Source organism: Squalius cephalus, assembly GCF_949319135.1.
Source record: "Squalius cephalus genome assembly, chromosome: 13".
Lineage (NCBI taxonomy): Eukaryota > Metazoa > Chordata > Actinopteri > Cypriniformes > Leuciscidae > Squalius > Squalius cephalus.
The window spans coordinates 25571462-25589566 of NC_137134.1; the positions used below are offsets into that span (position 1 = coordinate 25571462).

Consider the following 18105-nt stretch of genomic DNA (forward strand, 5'->3'; position numbering starts at 1 on the left):
GAAACTTTTTTAACTTTAAATGACTCAAAGTGAAGAAAGAATGTGAGGAGAAAAATGCTGAATATAAAGCAAGATGCAGAATATAAAGCTTTAAAATATTATTTTAATTAATATGAATTTTATTTAATTTAAAGTGTTTAGAGAAAACAGAGAGAGAAAAGGTTTACAATGGTTACCTTAAATGTTCCTCTTATCACATTTTTGTTAACCTATTTGTTTTGTTATAGACCAATTTTTAATGTTGTATAGACTTATATACAATATTCTGATATTCAGATTTCACCAAATTTAATGAAGTCAACACAACATGTTCTATCAGTTGTTTTGAATTTGAGTGAACAGATTAATTTGAATCAGCCTGTGCTTTTGGGTTTGTTAAATATGTTGTTGAATATGTTTCTTTGATTAATATGTTTTAATAAATCATGTGTTTTTAATTAAGAAACAGAATATTTTTTGATAAATCTGGAGTTGCTCACTTTACCTGAAAAATGGATCTTAAAATAATGATCTTAAAGTATATTATATACCTTGCAAATAACACATTTTAAATCTTATTGCTGGACGATAAAGCCAACAAAAGCAATAAAGAAAAATAAATAAACCTCTATCTAAATTACACGCTTAACAAAAAGTGGCCTACTTTACCTGCAATCACCGTTTTCAAGTTAGGCTATTTCTTAACAGTTATACATTAGGGTTTTATGTTACATCTAATGTTGTTAAATTAATGTTTATTGCATTATTTTAGTGTGCTGCAATAATGTGTCATGGTACAATGATGGTGTGTTTAGTGTTTGTGTGAAAGACACCGTGACACGTTTTTATAGCCTAGGCCTATTTTCATTTATGTTTGCAGCTTGTGATGAGCTTAGCCTTTATTAACATTATATCAGTTAATGAAATACATTTTTTTTTCTTCAAGTTAAATCTGTAAAACGTAAAATGTTGCTATGGTACTTTTATGGTAAGCCTAAATGTTCTTAGAACCAAAGCTGCTTTTTTAACGTAAAGTGTTTTTTTTTTGTTTGTTTTTTTTTTTTGTTTTTTTTTTTTTTTACAGTGTAGCCTACTGTAATTATGGTGATCAATACAACATTTAATACAATTACAACCTTACTTGTAATCTTACAACCGGTAAAAAAATAAAATAAAAATGGAGAATGGAGAAGTCCCTTCTCATTTCATCACTGTGTAAATCTGTACACAGGCAGTACAGTAATGAATGACATTCTCAAGCCTTCTCTTGAGTTAAAATAAACAGTCATGGGTGTGGTTTGGAATGTGTGGCACACAAATCAGAGAGAAAAAAAACCCTCAGGTGTGCTGTTTTAAAGCAGTAACAATAGGCGACAACATAAGCTTATGAAGAGATTATGTGTTATTAGCCTAATGTCTACTTTGACAGGGAGTGAATCAGACGTATTTGTTTAACTGATAACTGTTGTGGACACAGTTATGATAAAGTGTGGCAGACCGCTTCTGGTTTAGATAATACCCTGATACATTTTCACTCTCGTCGATTTCATCAGGGTTTAACCAAAAATGCTGTAGCTATTATTGTAGGCTATTTTATGATTGTGGATGCCGTATTCTCCGTAACTAGAAAGATCGCATCTGAGGCAGCAAGTCCATCGCATTGTGTTTTCATCAACTTGCATGTTGTATTTTATTTTATTTTTAGCTTTGTGGGCGCTCAGTTTTTTTTTTTTTTTTTTTTTTGTGGTCATTGTCCAAAATCTCATGTTACGCATAAGACTATTGGCGATGACTCGACGACAAATAATTGACTAAGAAACCATTCTCTGCTCGTCAAATAGCATAAGCTTAGTGTTTCTTGATTAAAGAAAATGACTTAATTCGATGAGTCTATGCGATTGAAATACAAATTTTTCCATCGGGGGCAAATTTGACCCCCATTGGAATGAATGGAATGTTTTTTATTTTTATTTGTCAATCAATCAGTCAATTGCAGACTGCACACAAATATCAAGTTGCTAGATTTGAACACATTTACAATGCAGAACACCCCCAGCCCAACCCAACCCCACCACGACACAAATGTAAAATAAATGGTGAAATTAGGCTATAACACCACATTTTTTAAGATGCAGCAGCATTTAATTTATTCTGTATTAAAAATCAGCATTTTTAAATGGATATTTTAGAAGGTTTTAGATAAAAGATATATTTAAAATAGAAGGATTTACTTTTTTTCTTCTCCTGTCCACCTTACTAACTTGAATTATTACTATATCTGACAGTTCAGTGTATATAGAAAAAACAAAATGACAACTAAAAATGCTAAGAATTTACAAAAATATATTTTATAATGTCTAAATAAATATCTGAATGCACACTGATGAACTTAACTGTGTTTAGGACATCTAGTGGCATGATTATGTGGGTTTATTTTTTTGTTTTGTTTTTTGTGTGTGTGTTTTTCACAAGAGGTTGGCAGAAACCAGGGACACCCAATGTGAAATATTTTGAGAATAATCTAGAGTAATGCATGAAATGTGTTATTTTGAATTTAGGTTGAAAGAATGTGAAGAATGTGCTTTAATTGTTATTTATTCATAATGTATTGATACAATCTATTCAAACTTAAAATAAATAAAACATGAAAAATCTCCAAAGAAATATTAAAATAAAAAGAAGAAAGCTTTCTGGACCAAAAAAAAAAAAGGTTTTGTGAATGTAGTTTTAAATGTAATTTAAAGGTAAAAAAAAAAAAATCACATAAATCACATTTGTTTGGAGCATTTTCTACATTTTGTTTTTTTATTTAAAGTGTTACACTGTGGATGAATAAATAAAAAGACATGAAGGCCTATAGCAAAAACAACAGATTTGTTTTCAGATATTGACCAATCAGTTTTTAGGTTTCAGAATATTCTTTAACCAAACTTTATAAAGATGATTCTCAACAATGTTAAAGATTCTGACTATGCAATATTTGGGTAAAATGGCATACATGTGTAGTCCCATTGCAATGTACACCGTAACATTTTCATAAGAATGTCTAATATTTCATATTTTCTTAGGAGGATATTTGTGCGCGCACACATAGGATCATTTATGTTGTGTTGTGGCTTGATTCCTTTGTGTTAACTTATGCTTGCTATTTAAATTTCGTTGTGTTGTTGTGCACTAGGGCCACAGATAAGGTAAAATGATCTTCATACAAAGACTTTTAGGATTAACAAATTAGCCTGTGTAAGAATAGTTCAAATAGTAGGCATTGGGCAAAGAAACAATCTAGAAAACAGGCAAGCTGTACAAAAAAAGAAAAAAAGAGTGTGTCAGTGCTGACCTCTGGTGGTGAACAAGAGGGACTGCAGAAGAAAGTGAAGATAAAGAGACACTCATCAGGTTTACTTTTACAGGTAAAATGGGCCATAAAAGAGATTTAACTCGCACTGAAAACTCTTAAAGATTATTAAATGTCCATGAGAAGGATGGAATATAGACATTTTTAAAAAAGCATGGCCATTTTACAAGATGCTCATTGGGGCAGCAGGGTCACACATACACAAACACACAAAGATATTAAATGCAAAAGATTAAAGTAAAGAATTAGGTTTTAGAATTAGGCTAAGGTAAAGGATCCTGAAACGGGTCAGGGTAGGAGATGGACTTACTGCCAGATTCTGGAAGATAAAGTCTTCAAACAGAGGCTTTTACAAATATATATGATCAGAATATCGACTTGCATAATAATTACACATGTACTTTTAGTTTTGGGGGGAGATTCTGTCATTCTACTGGTATTACTGAAGTAGAAAATGATGATCTGATACTGTGGATGTTTGAACTGTTGCTTTTGTGATATTGTTTAGTTGATATATCTTCCCAAATGATCTGGTATTTGTGCCTTTATTGTTGTTCTAAACTAGGAGGACACCAGTTTGTACCCTATTTTTTTGGAAAGTCAATTAAAAAAAAAGTCCATAATTACATCATCTCATGACCCATTATGTCAGGGCAAATTGTATTTGAGACAGTTGTTGAACAACTATATTGTATCAGTGAGGGACTGATGCTGATGTGCTCTCCCCTCCTGATTAATTTTTGTAGATCTGATGTCATAAACCAGCACAGCAACAGTAGCCACTCCCACCAGAGCAGAGAGGACCAATCGGATCACAGCTTCAGTGTAACCACAACACTGGACAGAGTCTAAATAAAAATAAGAAAACATTATGCACATTGTGCTTTTCAACAAGCGTAGACCATTGCACTTAGACGATAAAGTAAAGGCAATAATGCCAATGATGTACTTGTTTATCATAAATATGGCAACACCTCACTTACCTTCACATGGTTGACAGAGTCGACTGATGTTGTCCAGATGTTTGGTCTGGTTTCTGATGGTATTGTTGATCACACAGCTGTAAGTGTTTTTATCCTGATATTCCACCTCCAGAGGTAGAGAGAGACTGATGCTGAGATCAGACACACTGATGCTGGACAATACACTGATTCCTTTGTACCAGGAGAGAGTCACATCACTCACATTCAACACTGAACACACCAGTGAACAATTCTGACTAGATGATGATGATGATGAACACTGTGAAGAATTACTGGTGATGACAGGAATGGGCAGATGAGCTGGAGAAGTGAAGGGAAGATTGATAAAAGTTCACGTTGTTTTAGATTAATTATGATGCAGATAACATTAAAGGAACTATGTATTTTCATATTAAAATATAAAAAAAAAACACTAAAAACAATATTATATAATTTGTTGACTTATGTGCTTACATTATCCCAAATGTTTCCATCATTGTTTAAATCCTGAGAAATTCACTATTTTAACCAGTGTAACGGCCCTATGTCATTCGGTATCCTGTCAATGACGTCATATCCGCGTTACCCTCGATTTCCAGTTTTACTTTATAGAAACCATGGGAAAAGACACCAAATACGCTTTAATATATTATGTTTTATTAGACAGGTGAAAAATTAATCATTGTTATATATAGCTCAAATACGGTTATTGTTTGAATCTCGTTTTCTTGATTTACCACGAGTTTGAACCTCAGAGACAACACTATTCTGTCAAGTGTCATAAACATTGCTTAACGAGCTTCGTTTGTAGTAACAGTAGTACAGCATTTTCTCTCCATTATAATATATATTTTCAAATGAATTGCATGTAATTTAGGCAACACAAGTCCTCCAGCTTTTATTAATATGATATTCTAATATCTACCTAGATCTAGATTATAATCTTTAATTATAATTCAATTAAAAAATAATTATAATCAGTATACTGCAATGTGCAACAATCATCTCATAACACCCACTTTTCTAGATCCAATCAATTCCAATCAAGAAAAATAACAAACCAATACCTCTATTTTTCTCATTCACTGGCCCTGTCCCAAATGGCACAGTTCATGTGCACATACCGTCTTGTGGACTTACAATGGCCACCAGGTACATGTGACAAGACCATAGGGTGTCCCATTTGTCATTTAAGGTTTCAGAAGGGTGCTTGCCTTTTTGGCTGATATGTGCCCTCAATGTGCACTTCTGCCGAGCCTACAATTCGCAGCAAACTTCTACCCGACAGTCAAAGCGGCGTTACATCACAAAAGTGTGGACTTGGAGGAAGATTGTGAGGGCTTAGCGTTCCATTTGGGACAGCGCCAATATTTCATTTCACTCAGAAAATATGTTACAGTACTGAAGTAAAGTTCCTTCTGGTTCACTCCTTCTGGTTCACGCCAGTGGCTTTAACCGTCGGTCGCTCACATTCGTCATGTTTGTAGTTTTGTAACTTAGTTCTGAACTAAATCCTCCTCCAAAGTGCATTGGGTTGTGGGCAATATTAGCCGTTATAGTGAGCACGGATCCATGCTTTGAAAAGCGACCAGAAACAGTACCATTCAGTGACTTTTGACATACTCTTTTCAACATATTATGCTTTGGGACACACAAACCCAGACTCGTCCATAGAACTGCCAGACAGAGAAGCGTGATTCGCCAGTCCAGAGAACACATCTCCACTGCTCTAGAGTCCAGTGACGGCGTGCTTTACCCCACTGCATTGCACTTGGTGATGTGTTGGCTTGGATGCAGCTGCTCAGCCATGGAAACCCATTCCATGAAGCTCTCTATGCACTGTTGTTCAGCTAATCTGAAGGCCACACAAAGTCTGGAGATAGCTATTGACTCTGCGGAAAGTTGGCGACTTCTGCGCACTGTGTGCCTCAGCATGCGCTGACCCCACTCTGTGATGTTACGTGGCCTACCACTTCGTGGCTGAGTTTCTTTTATTCCCAATTGCTTCCACTTTGTTGTAATACCACTAACAGTTGACCATGGAATATTTAGTTGTGAGGAACTTTCATGAATGGATTATTGCACAGGTGGCAACCTATCACGGTACCACCCACGCTTAAATGCACTGAGCTCCTGAGAGCGACCCATTCTTTCACAAATGTTTGTAGAAACAGTCTGCATGCTACTTGCTATTAATACAATTAAACTACCATGATTTCAACTTGCAGGTATTTGCTGTTACGGCTGCTCGGTGCTCTAGTAGTAACCTGCTACTGTCTTGTCAAATTGTTGCCTCTGCTTACTTTTGCTTTAATCATTGTACACGTGTACCGTTTCAATTAAAAGGTATTTAGCACAGTGAGCTTAAAAGAAATAATCTTCATGTTATAATGCTATGAGACTCACCTGGATAATGGCTAACTTGTGGGGTTGTCTGAAGGACAGGTGTTGAAACAGGTGCTTTATACCAAAAAGAAAACAAACAAAAAGAAGATGAAGGAACCATCAAAGTGTAAAACCACATTGAACATAAACTAATGAGTGAGTGAACAAACTGCATCACATTTCCAGAATAGTTCCCCTCTGAAAGATTAATAAAACAAAAAATGTAATAGAGGAGGTTTATTTCACTTACCAGATACAGTAACTGTGAATGTTTTGTGTGAAACCCCTCGTTGGCTGAGAACAGTTAGTTGATAAAGTCCAGAGTTTGCGGTTGTGATGTTCTTTATGGTGAGAGATCCCGTTTGATTGTCGAGCTGCAGTTTGTCTTTGAATCTCGTGCTTTGGTCATATATAGTGATGACCTGATCATTAATGTCAGCAATACGAGTCTCTGAAGGTCCAAAAAACCACAAAATACGATCATATCTAAGTATTTCAGTGACACCAGAGTTCAGAGTGATAGAATCTCCCTCCATCACTGATACTGAGATCATTTCATCTGTCTGAGCATCTGGAACACATTCAAATGAGGTTGTTGGTTAGAAACTGCAGTTAAAATGAATTGTTTAATTGTTTTTCAACCACAAAGGAAGTGTTCAGCAACAGGATATAGTTTCATTTTGTTTCTAAGCTCCTTTGTGTGCCATTTATAAGTAAATATAATCAATGATCAGTTAATGCTTCATGTTCACAGGTATTTCCTCTTTTACCGCAACAATACTGATGATTTAGCGTTAGCAGAGTGACTATCATCAGGATAAAACTCTTCACAGAGGCAAAATAACTAATGATAAATGTAATATTAAATAACTCACCATGGACACAGATGAAAAACAAGATGACAGTCCACATGGGCATTGTATAAGACTGACTAGTATCACTTTAGTTGAGTCTCTGTAAAGTTTAGTGGATAAGGAAGAGCAGGTTCAGCCAATGACTCTCATTACTGGAACCGTCCAGTGGGTGTTACATTCTCAGTCCTGTGGTTTTGGGGTGTTATGTTGGTGATACACTCTCTGCACATCAGTAGACACAGATTACTTTTTATTATATTTTCTGTGCTGATTAAAACAAGTCACATCAAGCTAATACACGCTTACTGATATTTGAAAGCATGTTCAAATGATCCCTAATATTTATTAGAATAAACTCTCCAGAGCTCTCTGAGAAGTTTTGCAGGAACAGACTCTGTGTGGGCATATGCACGACAGAACTGAAAGGAAAAAAAAGAAAAGGAAAAAAAAAGAAACGGAAAAAAGGCCTAAATGAGAGTGGCTGTTAAAGGTCTATCTGTGCTTGAGAGAGTGTAAAGCATCGCCCACTGCTGTGGTTTAGACACTTTCCTGCTTTCTTTCCACATGTGACACAAACACATTTTTTTTTTCCATTCAACAACTGTCATAGTTCTCTTACTTTTTTCACAATAATAATCCACGGATTCCTAAGGATCGGACAGTTTCATGTATGCAAGTCTCCTACCTAACCTTTTTCATTTAAAGTAGATTTAGTCGATTTATTTAGATTTAGTTAAAAGTGCATTTTAGCATATTATGAGGTAAGTAACTCCATAGTGATCCCCTGGAGTAACCTAGTATTACACAAGAAAATCCCACCAGTACCAGACTTGATATGAAAGTTTAAGCATTGGTCAATTTTGGCATTATTCATCCATTTAAATATAATTATTATAAAGATTTGATGTATAATTTAAAGTGTATTTGCTGCCCTCTATTGGCTACATGGGGTAACAGGCTTGTAATAAAATGTATGTCTTTGAGCATAATACATAACAATGGCATGATATTGTCCTGTTTTTTGACAAGTTTTTTGGTTTTCAAAATTGTTTAGCATTTCGAGACAATTCCAACTGCTTTGAGTTTTACTGCCCTCCTAATGGAGGACATTGATTATTTTAAGATAAAAAAGAAGTTGTGAGTAAATTGAGTGATTGAGACACTTGTCTTGAATGTTTTTCCAGGTGTGTTTGCTGTCGAGGCGGATGGAGTGAAGTCAGTATCAGCGACTGAAGGAGAATCTGTCCCTCTATCCACTGGTGTTACTTTAAAACATCCCACAGATCTAATACTGTGGGAGAAATTTGGACCTAATAAGAGCTGTTCGGCTACAGTTGATCTGCGCAACACCATTATATATGATGGTAGATGTAATGAAACATACAAGGACAGACTGCAGTTTGACCGTCAGACTGGATCTCTCACCATCATGAACATCAGAACCACAGACTCTGGACTTTATCAACTGAAGTTCCATGATGTCAGTAACACTATACATCAGTCTTTCAACGTTTCTGTTTATGGTGAGTAGAGAATTTCAGTATATTCATATTAGGCCAATGATTATTCAAAAGGATGATGAGACACGTTCAGACTCTTTAATATGCTTCATTTTTTAAAAACATGTAAGTTTAATTTGCAGCCATGAACCATATCTCGCTTGATATTAGAGGGAGGAGATGTTTTTATTGCAAACATAGCAATTCATTGGACAGAAATTTGAGCCCTTATTGCAATAATCAATATTTATAGGCTGATATTCCCAGAACAGAAAGATTCTACATTTTAAATGCATATAAAATGCATTCAGTAAATAAAGGGATAGTTCACTCAAACAATGTAAATTCTGTCATCATTTACTGACCCCCATGTCATTCCAAACCTTTATGACTCTCTTTCTTATGTGGAACATGAACATTGTATGGACAAAACAATTAAACATGTCTTCTTTTATGTTCCACAGAACAAAAGTCATACAGGTTTGGAACGACATAAGGCAGAGTTGTGATCCAAAATGCCACAAAACTCTATTTTGACTATTAATTGGGTCTTAAAAATGTCTTTTGAATGAAGTTTATATGAAATAAAGGCCTACATATGATCATAATAATATATAATAATATATGTATAATGATATATGTATCCATCTATCTAGCCGTTACTGCACCAGGTCGTCCCTCACGATGGCCGATGTATGTAGTCCTGGTTCCGGCTGCACTCACAGTAGGGATATTACTGTTCTGTTGTTGGAGGAAGAGAAGACAAGAAGATCAAACAGGCAAGTATTACCTATGACTAATAGGGTACAACAAAAATAACTTTTTCCCCCTACAAAAATCATGTTTCCTCTTTAATTTAATTTTCTTATTTTAATTGATTTTGTTAAAAAAATGTATGGGCTGGTATTTAAAATAATGATTTTTTTCTTCTTCTTTTTTTACTATCGTAAAACAGGTCCAGTGACAACCAGTTCCTGTTGGAGTCGGAGTCAAGTGGAATTCTTTCAACTAAAGTTTTTGGAAGAATCAAATGTACCAAATGATTCTATTTAACCCTCTGATGGTCCGTGGGGTCTTTTTGACCCGCAAATGACTTTTGCTCAAATTAAAAAAAATGTTCCCTTTGTCCAAATGGTATGAAACCTTCTACGGCTCTTAACACTTTCTAGATCTACAAAAAAAAAAATGAAGCGGAATGATATCTGTTTTTATGTTAGCGTGACAAAATTTGTGACACTTGAGGTCCTCGGGGTCTCTGGAGACCCCGCAATCAAAATAGACAAAATTCATCATCAAAATCAGAAACAACGCAGAACACATCGACAGAAATGACAGAAATAAAGTGGCACACTTCCACCAATTCAAAAAGCATCCACAATGCTGAATTATTTTGCTCACAACAAGCGCACACACACACACACACACACACACACACACATATAGAGGAATACATTTTTGAGACTATAAAAACTGTTCTCTTATCATTTGTAAAATAAAATCATCCAAAATGCAGTACCACCACAAAAATAAATTGGTGACACTGACACATTGAAAAATGTGCACACACACACACACACACACACACACACACACACACACACACACACACACACACACACACACAGGAACATTTGTAAGGCTATAATTTGTCAAATAAAATCATCCAAAATGCAGTACCACCACAAAAATAAATTGGTGATACTGACACATTGAAAATGTAAACACACACACACACACACACACACACACACACACACACACACACGCATACACACACAGGAACATTTGTAAGGCTATAATTTGTCAAATAAAATCATCCAAAATGCAGTACCACCGCAAAAATAAATTGGTGATACTGACACATTGAAAATGTAAACACACACACACACACACACACACACACACACACACACACACACACGCATACACACACAGGAACATTTGTAAGGCTATAATGTGTCAAATAAAATCATCCAAAATGCAGTACCACCACAAAAATAAATTGGTGATACTGACACATTGAAAATGTAAACACACACAAACACACACACACACACACACACACACACACACACTCGCATACACACACACACACACACACACACACACACACACACACACACACACACACACACACACACACACACACTCGCATACACACACAGGAACATTTGTAAGGCTATAATGTGTCAAATAAAATCATCCAAAATGCAGTACCACAATAAAAATGTGCACACACACACTCTCTCTCTCTTTATCTCTCAGACACACACACACACACACACACACACACACACACACACACACACACACACACACGCACGCATACACACACAGGAACATTTGTCAAATAAAATCATCCAAAATGCGGAACCACTACAAATATAAAGTGGTGTGGTGACACTGGCACATCGACAATTTGTACTCACACACTCTCTCTCTCTTTATCTCTCAGACACACACACACACACACACACACAATTGTGTGTGTCTAGAATCTAGAATTAGATTAAAAATAAATGATTGAAATAAATGATAAAATCTTAAGACTCCAACATTTCTCTTTGTAACATTTTGTTCAGGTTTGATTCTGATCATAATGTAACATTATTGAAAAACTGGGGTTTTTTTTGGTACAAAAAATGCTAAACTTTGACAAAAATATTTATTTTTGTTATAATTGTGATTTTATAATATTTAGATATGAATCCAACTGAATCCAACTTGTGAAAAGATATCTTTCAGGTAGTCTAATAGCAAATAGCATATACTGGAGCTCTATAGCCATCTAGTGGTTAAAATGATTATTTTTTATTTTAAAACTGCATTTTCCAAAAAATGGGCATAAATGTCACATTAAACCATTTAAAATGATCCATGTTATCCCCATGAATGAAAGTTAGAAATCTGGGTCTTTTATAAAGTGAATTTTACATCAAATGCTGTTTTTTTGTAAAAAGGCTATTTAAATATTTATTTATTTATTTATTTATAGAAATTTAAAAAATATCATAAATTCTCCAAAAACTGCACAAATGTTGAGTAAAAACATTAACAAACAGAATAAAATTACATTTGTAAAAAAAAAAAAACTATTATCTTGTTATAAAATTAAATGTTATTGTCTGGGGTCTCTAGAGACCCCAAAGGACTCGAGTGTAGACATAAAAAAAGACCATCAGAGGGTTAAACCTCTTTTCTATTGTGGTGCACTTGCAATGTTTTTATAATTGTATACACTTATCTTTTCCCATTTGCCTCTCTTCCTTCTTCATTAGCAAACAGCCCCTCAGCAACAGCACCAAGAAGTCTGATGATCAAACCTGTCAACACGGTCAGAAACGTTTTCCCGGAGTCTCCCATATTTCACACCCATCTCCTGCAACCCTCCCGTTCTGTATTTTCATCTGGGGAACTCGCGTAATTTGTATGACCCAAACCTCGTCATACGAATAATCACATCAATATACTGAACTACTAGGTTGTACAGTTGCCAGATCTTGTATGAAACATCCTACTCACACAATCAACACATCATACAAATCTCAACCCATATGTGACCTCAGTCTGGCAACCTACACTACAACCCATTTGCACTGTTGACGTCTGCGCAGGACGTGAGAAGTGGAATCAAGCATCACTGGTACAAATGTTAGGAGAAGACTCAGGTGGTGCTCCGGCGCAATATAATATACAGTATATGGGGAATGGGGGTTCTATTTGTAAAGAAGATATTATTGTATCCCTTGCACTGAGATGTACTGAATAACGCCAAACGAAAAGCTTACTTGAATTCTTGAAGTGCATTAGCTTGCCCATACTGTCCCATGCTTTGTATCCACATGCCTTCATCACTCATCTGTTGTCATGGACACTAATTACATTCAGCTGTGCACTCATGGTGTGCCGTCACACTCATTAACACCTGTATTTATATATATATATGTTCTGTTCTGTTTAAGTTCAGTGTCCAGTATTGTCTATGTTAAGTGTGTTGCGATCCGTTTGCCTTTCTGTTGGATCTGTATAGAAGAAAACTTTTGAATGTAATCGTATACGTCTTCCTCATCTGTCTGCTAGCAACCACCCGTGACTCATACATTCACTCATTGGGATGTGGAGACAGATGTCAGTGTTAACTCAGTGTTATTTATTTATTTTCTCTCTCAAGATCAAAGCTGCTGAGGTTGATCCAACCAAACCAGTGTTCAATTTTGTAAGGCACTTTTTTAAATGATACTTTTAGGTTGTTTTTAATTGTTTCTGCTTGTCTTGTATATTTTTAAAAAAATGCAGATATATAATAAAGTTGAGAGCTCAGTGACAACCATCTCACCCTAAATGCCACGAAGATAAAATAACTCATTGTGGATGTAATGAAAATAAATGGTTCATGAGTTGGTGGAATAAAGCAGTTTCTACAAGATGAAATGGTGTCCTCACTTGTGGTAGAGATTGTAATTTATTATGAGTCGCCATCAGTCCATGAGAGATTCACACCAATTACTGTCACAGTAAGACCCAATCCACCATTCACTGCTTTATTTCACCATGTGCACTGTATGTATATACAATAGGACAGCAATGTGTCCTATTAGATAAAACTGATTTCAGATCATTTCCACAACACACAAAGTCATGTTTGAAAAAAACAGACAGTTCAGCAAATAGGATGGCAATTGGTGTGATTAAGCATTATTCTGATTCAATATAAAGGCAGGAGACAGGTCCAGGCAGGAGCCCAGGGCTGTGGCTAAACTCAGGGTCAGAGACAGACTCGGATCGGGGCAGGCAGCAGACAAAAGGAAAACCAGAGACATGCAAGGTTCAGGGCTGGCGGCAAGAATCACAGTCCAGATACAGGCGACGGTCACTTGGCAGGCTGCAGACAGTCAGAGAGGTTAGAAACAGGCAAAGGTCAGTAACACGGACAATCAGGAAAAACCAGAGAGCGCTCAGACATGAAACGCGGGGTGAGTCAATACTTCGTAGAGGACGCCGAGTTAACAAGGTAGATATAGCTTAGGGACCAGAGTTAAAGGTAGGGTAGGTAATCCTGTTCAGAAAATTTTTTTTTTTATATACTGGGTGAAATGGTCCTTCCATTCTGATAGTAGTCAATACATTATGTGTTCAGAAAAAGGAATGAAAAAAATCTGACCTCTGTAGCAGCTGTAGGACAGTAAAAACTCTGACCAATCACTGCCATTCGGTGCGAATGTAAAGAACCAATCAGATGCCTTCATGTCTCGTGCCCGAGCACCACTGCGTGCACAGCCCTGCGTGCACTCATCACATGTCACCGTTCCCGGAAATATTCAGCTCACTACACCGAGTAAGCAGGAGTTTGCGGCACAATGGCTGAGAAAATGCAGCAAAAAGTACCAATGCCAGCTTTGCTACTTTACTAAACTACTTCCTCGGACCCTGCCCGCACTCTTGAACGACCTCCTCTGCTTCGCCCTCGACCCCGGACCTGTCCTCGAACCGACGATGCGGTACTTGTCACCGGAGTGTAACGTTAGTCCTCATCAGAGTCAACAATGTTTTCATCATGGAAACTATTACATGCAAAACACCGTATATTTTATGACTCTTACACGAAATTCACCTTCATCACAGTGTAACTGATGGTAATGGAAAAACGTGTATCAATGCAACCTAGCTTTGCCTTATAAATATAGCTCGTTACCTATAGCCTAAATATAGCTCGTTACCGAATCAAACAAAATATATTTTAAACTTTACCAGTATCGATATGCTAGCTTGATAGTGAGTACTAAAAGCCATCATATTTGTTTATAATCATAGTGATAAAGTTACTTATGTTACAGCAAACCTTCTGGCAATGGCACGTATTGATGAGCCATCCTGAAGGAGCTGGACTGCCTGCGCAACCTCTGTAGGGTCCAGGTATCGCCTCATGCTACCAGTAGTGACACTGACCCTAGCCAAATGCAAAACTGGTGGAAAAAAGGTCAGAAAAGATGAGTAGGGAAAAAATGTCAGTGGCCTCCACCTGTAAAACCATTCCTGTTTTGGGGGTTGTCTTACTGTTGCCCATCTAGTGCACCTGCTGTTAATTTCATTAACACTAAATCAGCTGAAACTGATTACCAACCCCCTCTGTTACTTAACTGACCAGGGGTGCGTTTCCCGAAAGCATCGTTGGCCAACTATGGTCGCAAGTTCATCGCAATGTCCATTGAACTCTATTGGTAACGAGGGAACTTGCGACCATAGTTGGCTAACGATGCTTTCGGGAAACGCACCCCAGATCAATATCCCAGGAGTTTAACTGACTTGATGCTATTCTCTGATTAAAAAGTGTTCCCTTTATTTTTTGAGCAGTGTATATTAAAATATGTCAGTGCCATTGTTTGGTCTCAAGATGCACACCAGTTATGTTTTTTTTAATGCACTTTTAAAAAAAGCTACTTAAATCCGCTAACTGAACTAAGGCCTAACCGTAACTTAATTTTAAACCCTGTCTGTTAAACTTTATGTTATTGCTTTTATATGGACCACAAGGGGGACAGAAAAGCTTAATTTACATAATTCACATCATTTTATTCAAATGGGCAAAATTTTACTTTTACATTTAAAATATTCAGTTGTTTATATGCATTATGGAAATTAATAACAACCCAGAAGTTAATATCCTTTAGTGAGAGAGAGAGAAAAAAAAAAAACATTTAACTTAAACTTAAAGGAGCTGTATGTAAGAAATGTATTTCAATTAATCATAAAATGGCCCTGATATGTCACTAGACATTAAGAAATCATGTTCATTTCAAATACTTATATCGCTGACAACAGTAGTACGGCCAGGATATTGTCATTTAAAAAGTGAACTTGCAGCCCTCAACTGATGTTGATGTTGTCATCTTGTGTTTTGGCCTGAAGCCCCACCCTCCACCTATCTACCAATCACGAAGTCAGAAGTGTGTTTCGGCATCCGGGTTGCCAGCTCTGCTGCTCTTACCACAGCTGTTGCTCCTTGTAGCAGCCTACGTTCCTGCAGCATATCTGGCAACCTCGAGTCAGGGGGGAGGGGGAGCGGATACACTGCTCTACAGTAATTTGAAAGTGATTGCAGTACCAGTTTTGGCCACAATCTTACATACAGCTCCTTTAACTTGACTCAAGCTTCCAATTCTCACCTGTACTTATTACCATTAGGTTGGGTGGTGTGGCGCAATGGATAAGACACATGCCTTTGGTGTGAGAGACCCGGGTTCGAATCCACTGTGAGACACCAATGTGTCCCTGAGCAAGACACTTAACCCCTAGTTGCTCCAGAGGCGTGCGACCTCTGACATATATAGCAATTGTAAGTCGCTTTAGATAAAAGCGTCAGCTAAAAATGAATAAATGTAAAAATGGTTACTGTGAGGAGCATACAGAAACAGCTTCATATCACAGTGAACACTCATTGGTCTTCTGCCGGACCACAAAATTTTTTTTTGTATCTGTAAAATATAAGCAATAGAGAAAAACACACTGTCCCTCAAACAGGTCACAGACAAAACCAAAACTTACATGTTCATAAATATATCAAAAAAGTTGGTGACTGGGGTTGCACGACTACTGATTTCTGCTAGTCGATTTCTTATCAAAACAATACTCGAGTTACTCGACTACTCGTGGTTCATGCTACTGTAAATGAAAAGACATGAAATAGCTAGATCTTATCAATAAACATTTATTAATTCATAGCCTAAAGCAACAATTACATAAGTAAACTCTCAAAACATTATAATTATGACATTTCATTTAAAAAATTTCATGTAACAGTCTAAAGCCAAATAAATAGCCGTTCTTGCCTTTCATTTCAGACGTCTGCTTCTAGGGGCCGTTCACATATCGCGTCTTTTTTGCGCTCAAGGTCGTTATTTCAAATGTGAGCGCGCTCATAATGAAAGCAACGTGGTGCGCTAGTTTTTCCAGGCGGGTTTTTCCTTCTCATTTCCAGAAATAGGCTATATCTAGTAGTAAAGCTAATGGAAGGGCTAGAAATCAATTGATCATTTGCTGATACTTCGTCGTCATCATTGAGACCGCAGTTCATAGTTGCATAGCAACGACAGACGTCATGGGCGCGCAAGCGCTTGTAGGAGACAGCGGCACGGCCGCTTTCCACACGTTCTCTTTCATCATCTCGTTTCGAGATCCACCTATGGGAAGGGCATCCGCACCTGACCTCTGCAGAAGCATCCAATTGCACCAAGTCTGGCCTAACAGACAGAAGCGCGTGACCAATGCCCGGTAAGGGACCCGCCCCTTACCAAGCGTATAAAACACTAGCACGCGCTATCTTACCTCAGTTGTTATTCGCTTCTCGCGACCTCTTTGCTTCGCTGCTCAACGTGTTTCGCTGACTTCACTACAGTCAACAGGAGGATATATCTTTTTGATCAGCCTCCGCCTGGCGTGATTGTCAATCGGTTACGTTCAGTTGCGATTGTTTTCCGGTTGCAAGCCACCCACGCTCGCTACCTGGATTCGCTCAGGCTGCCCGCCTGCGTCTTAGCTTTCACCTCTCCCATGGATCACAAACAAGCTGCTAGTATGGCCTCCGGGCCTGCTAACCCGTCTGATCCGCAGTCGCGCGCATGTCCTGCCGCCTGCGGTTCACTCATCGCCGCGAGGGACACCCATCCCTTTTGCGTGGTTTGCACTGGATTTAAGCACGCTGAAGAGGCGCTTTCACTTCCGGAAAACTGCAGCCATTGCCTCGCCCTGCCTAGGAAGCTTCTCCGACGCCGACTTAAGGTTGCGTCCACCCAAAGCGCGGATGATCAGTACGATTCTGATGTGGGAGTAGGTGAAAAAGCTGCAGCTCCGGGGGCCTCCCAGAGCTTGCCTTCTCTCAGCTGGGCCGACCAGTCTGAGTGTTTACTCGAGGAATTTCTTCCCGGTGCTTCCTCGCTCGACTATGAGCCGCCCGGCTCAGGCGAGGACGAGGACCCCGCTATACTTGAGGGCTCGGACGACGAGGAAACCACCCCGTCCGCCCAAGCTGCCCCGGTTAGCGGCTCGGCTACACTGCGTGGGTCCTTCTCGAGGTG

At 37.7% G+C, this 18105-nt stretch overlaps 1 protein-coding gene across 1 annotated transcript in view; it reads left to right on the forward strand.

Annotated features, from left to right (window-relative positions):
- Positions 1 to 13458, forward strand: part of LOC307169739 (uncharacterized protein) — an 89188-nt gene extending 75730 nt beyond the window's left edge. Inside the window, exons 2-5 of the mRNA XM_079890534.1 lie at positions 8720 to 9058; positions 9691 to 9813; positions 9990 to 10066; positions 12313 to 13458. Of these exons, the coding sequence (XP_079746660.1) occupies positions 8965 to 9058; positions 9691 to 9813; positions 9990 to 10066; positions 12313 to 12348 (330 nt within the window). The 5' untranslated portion in view covers positions 8720 to 8964 and the 3' untranslated portion in view covers positions 12349 to 13458. The remainder of the gene's footprint in view (positions 1 to 8719; positions 9059 to 9690; positions 9814 to 9989; positions 10067 to 12312) is intronic.
- The last annotated feature ends 4647 nt before the right edge of the window (positions 13459 to 18105 follow it).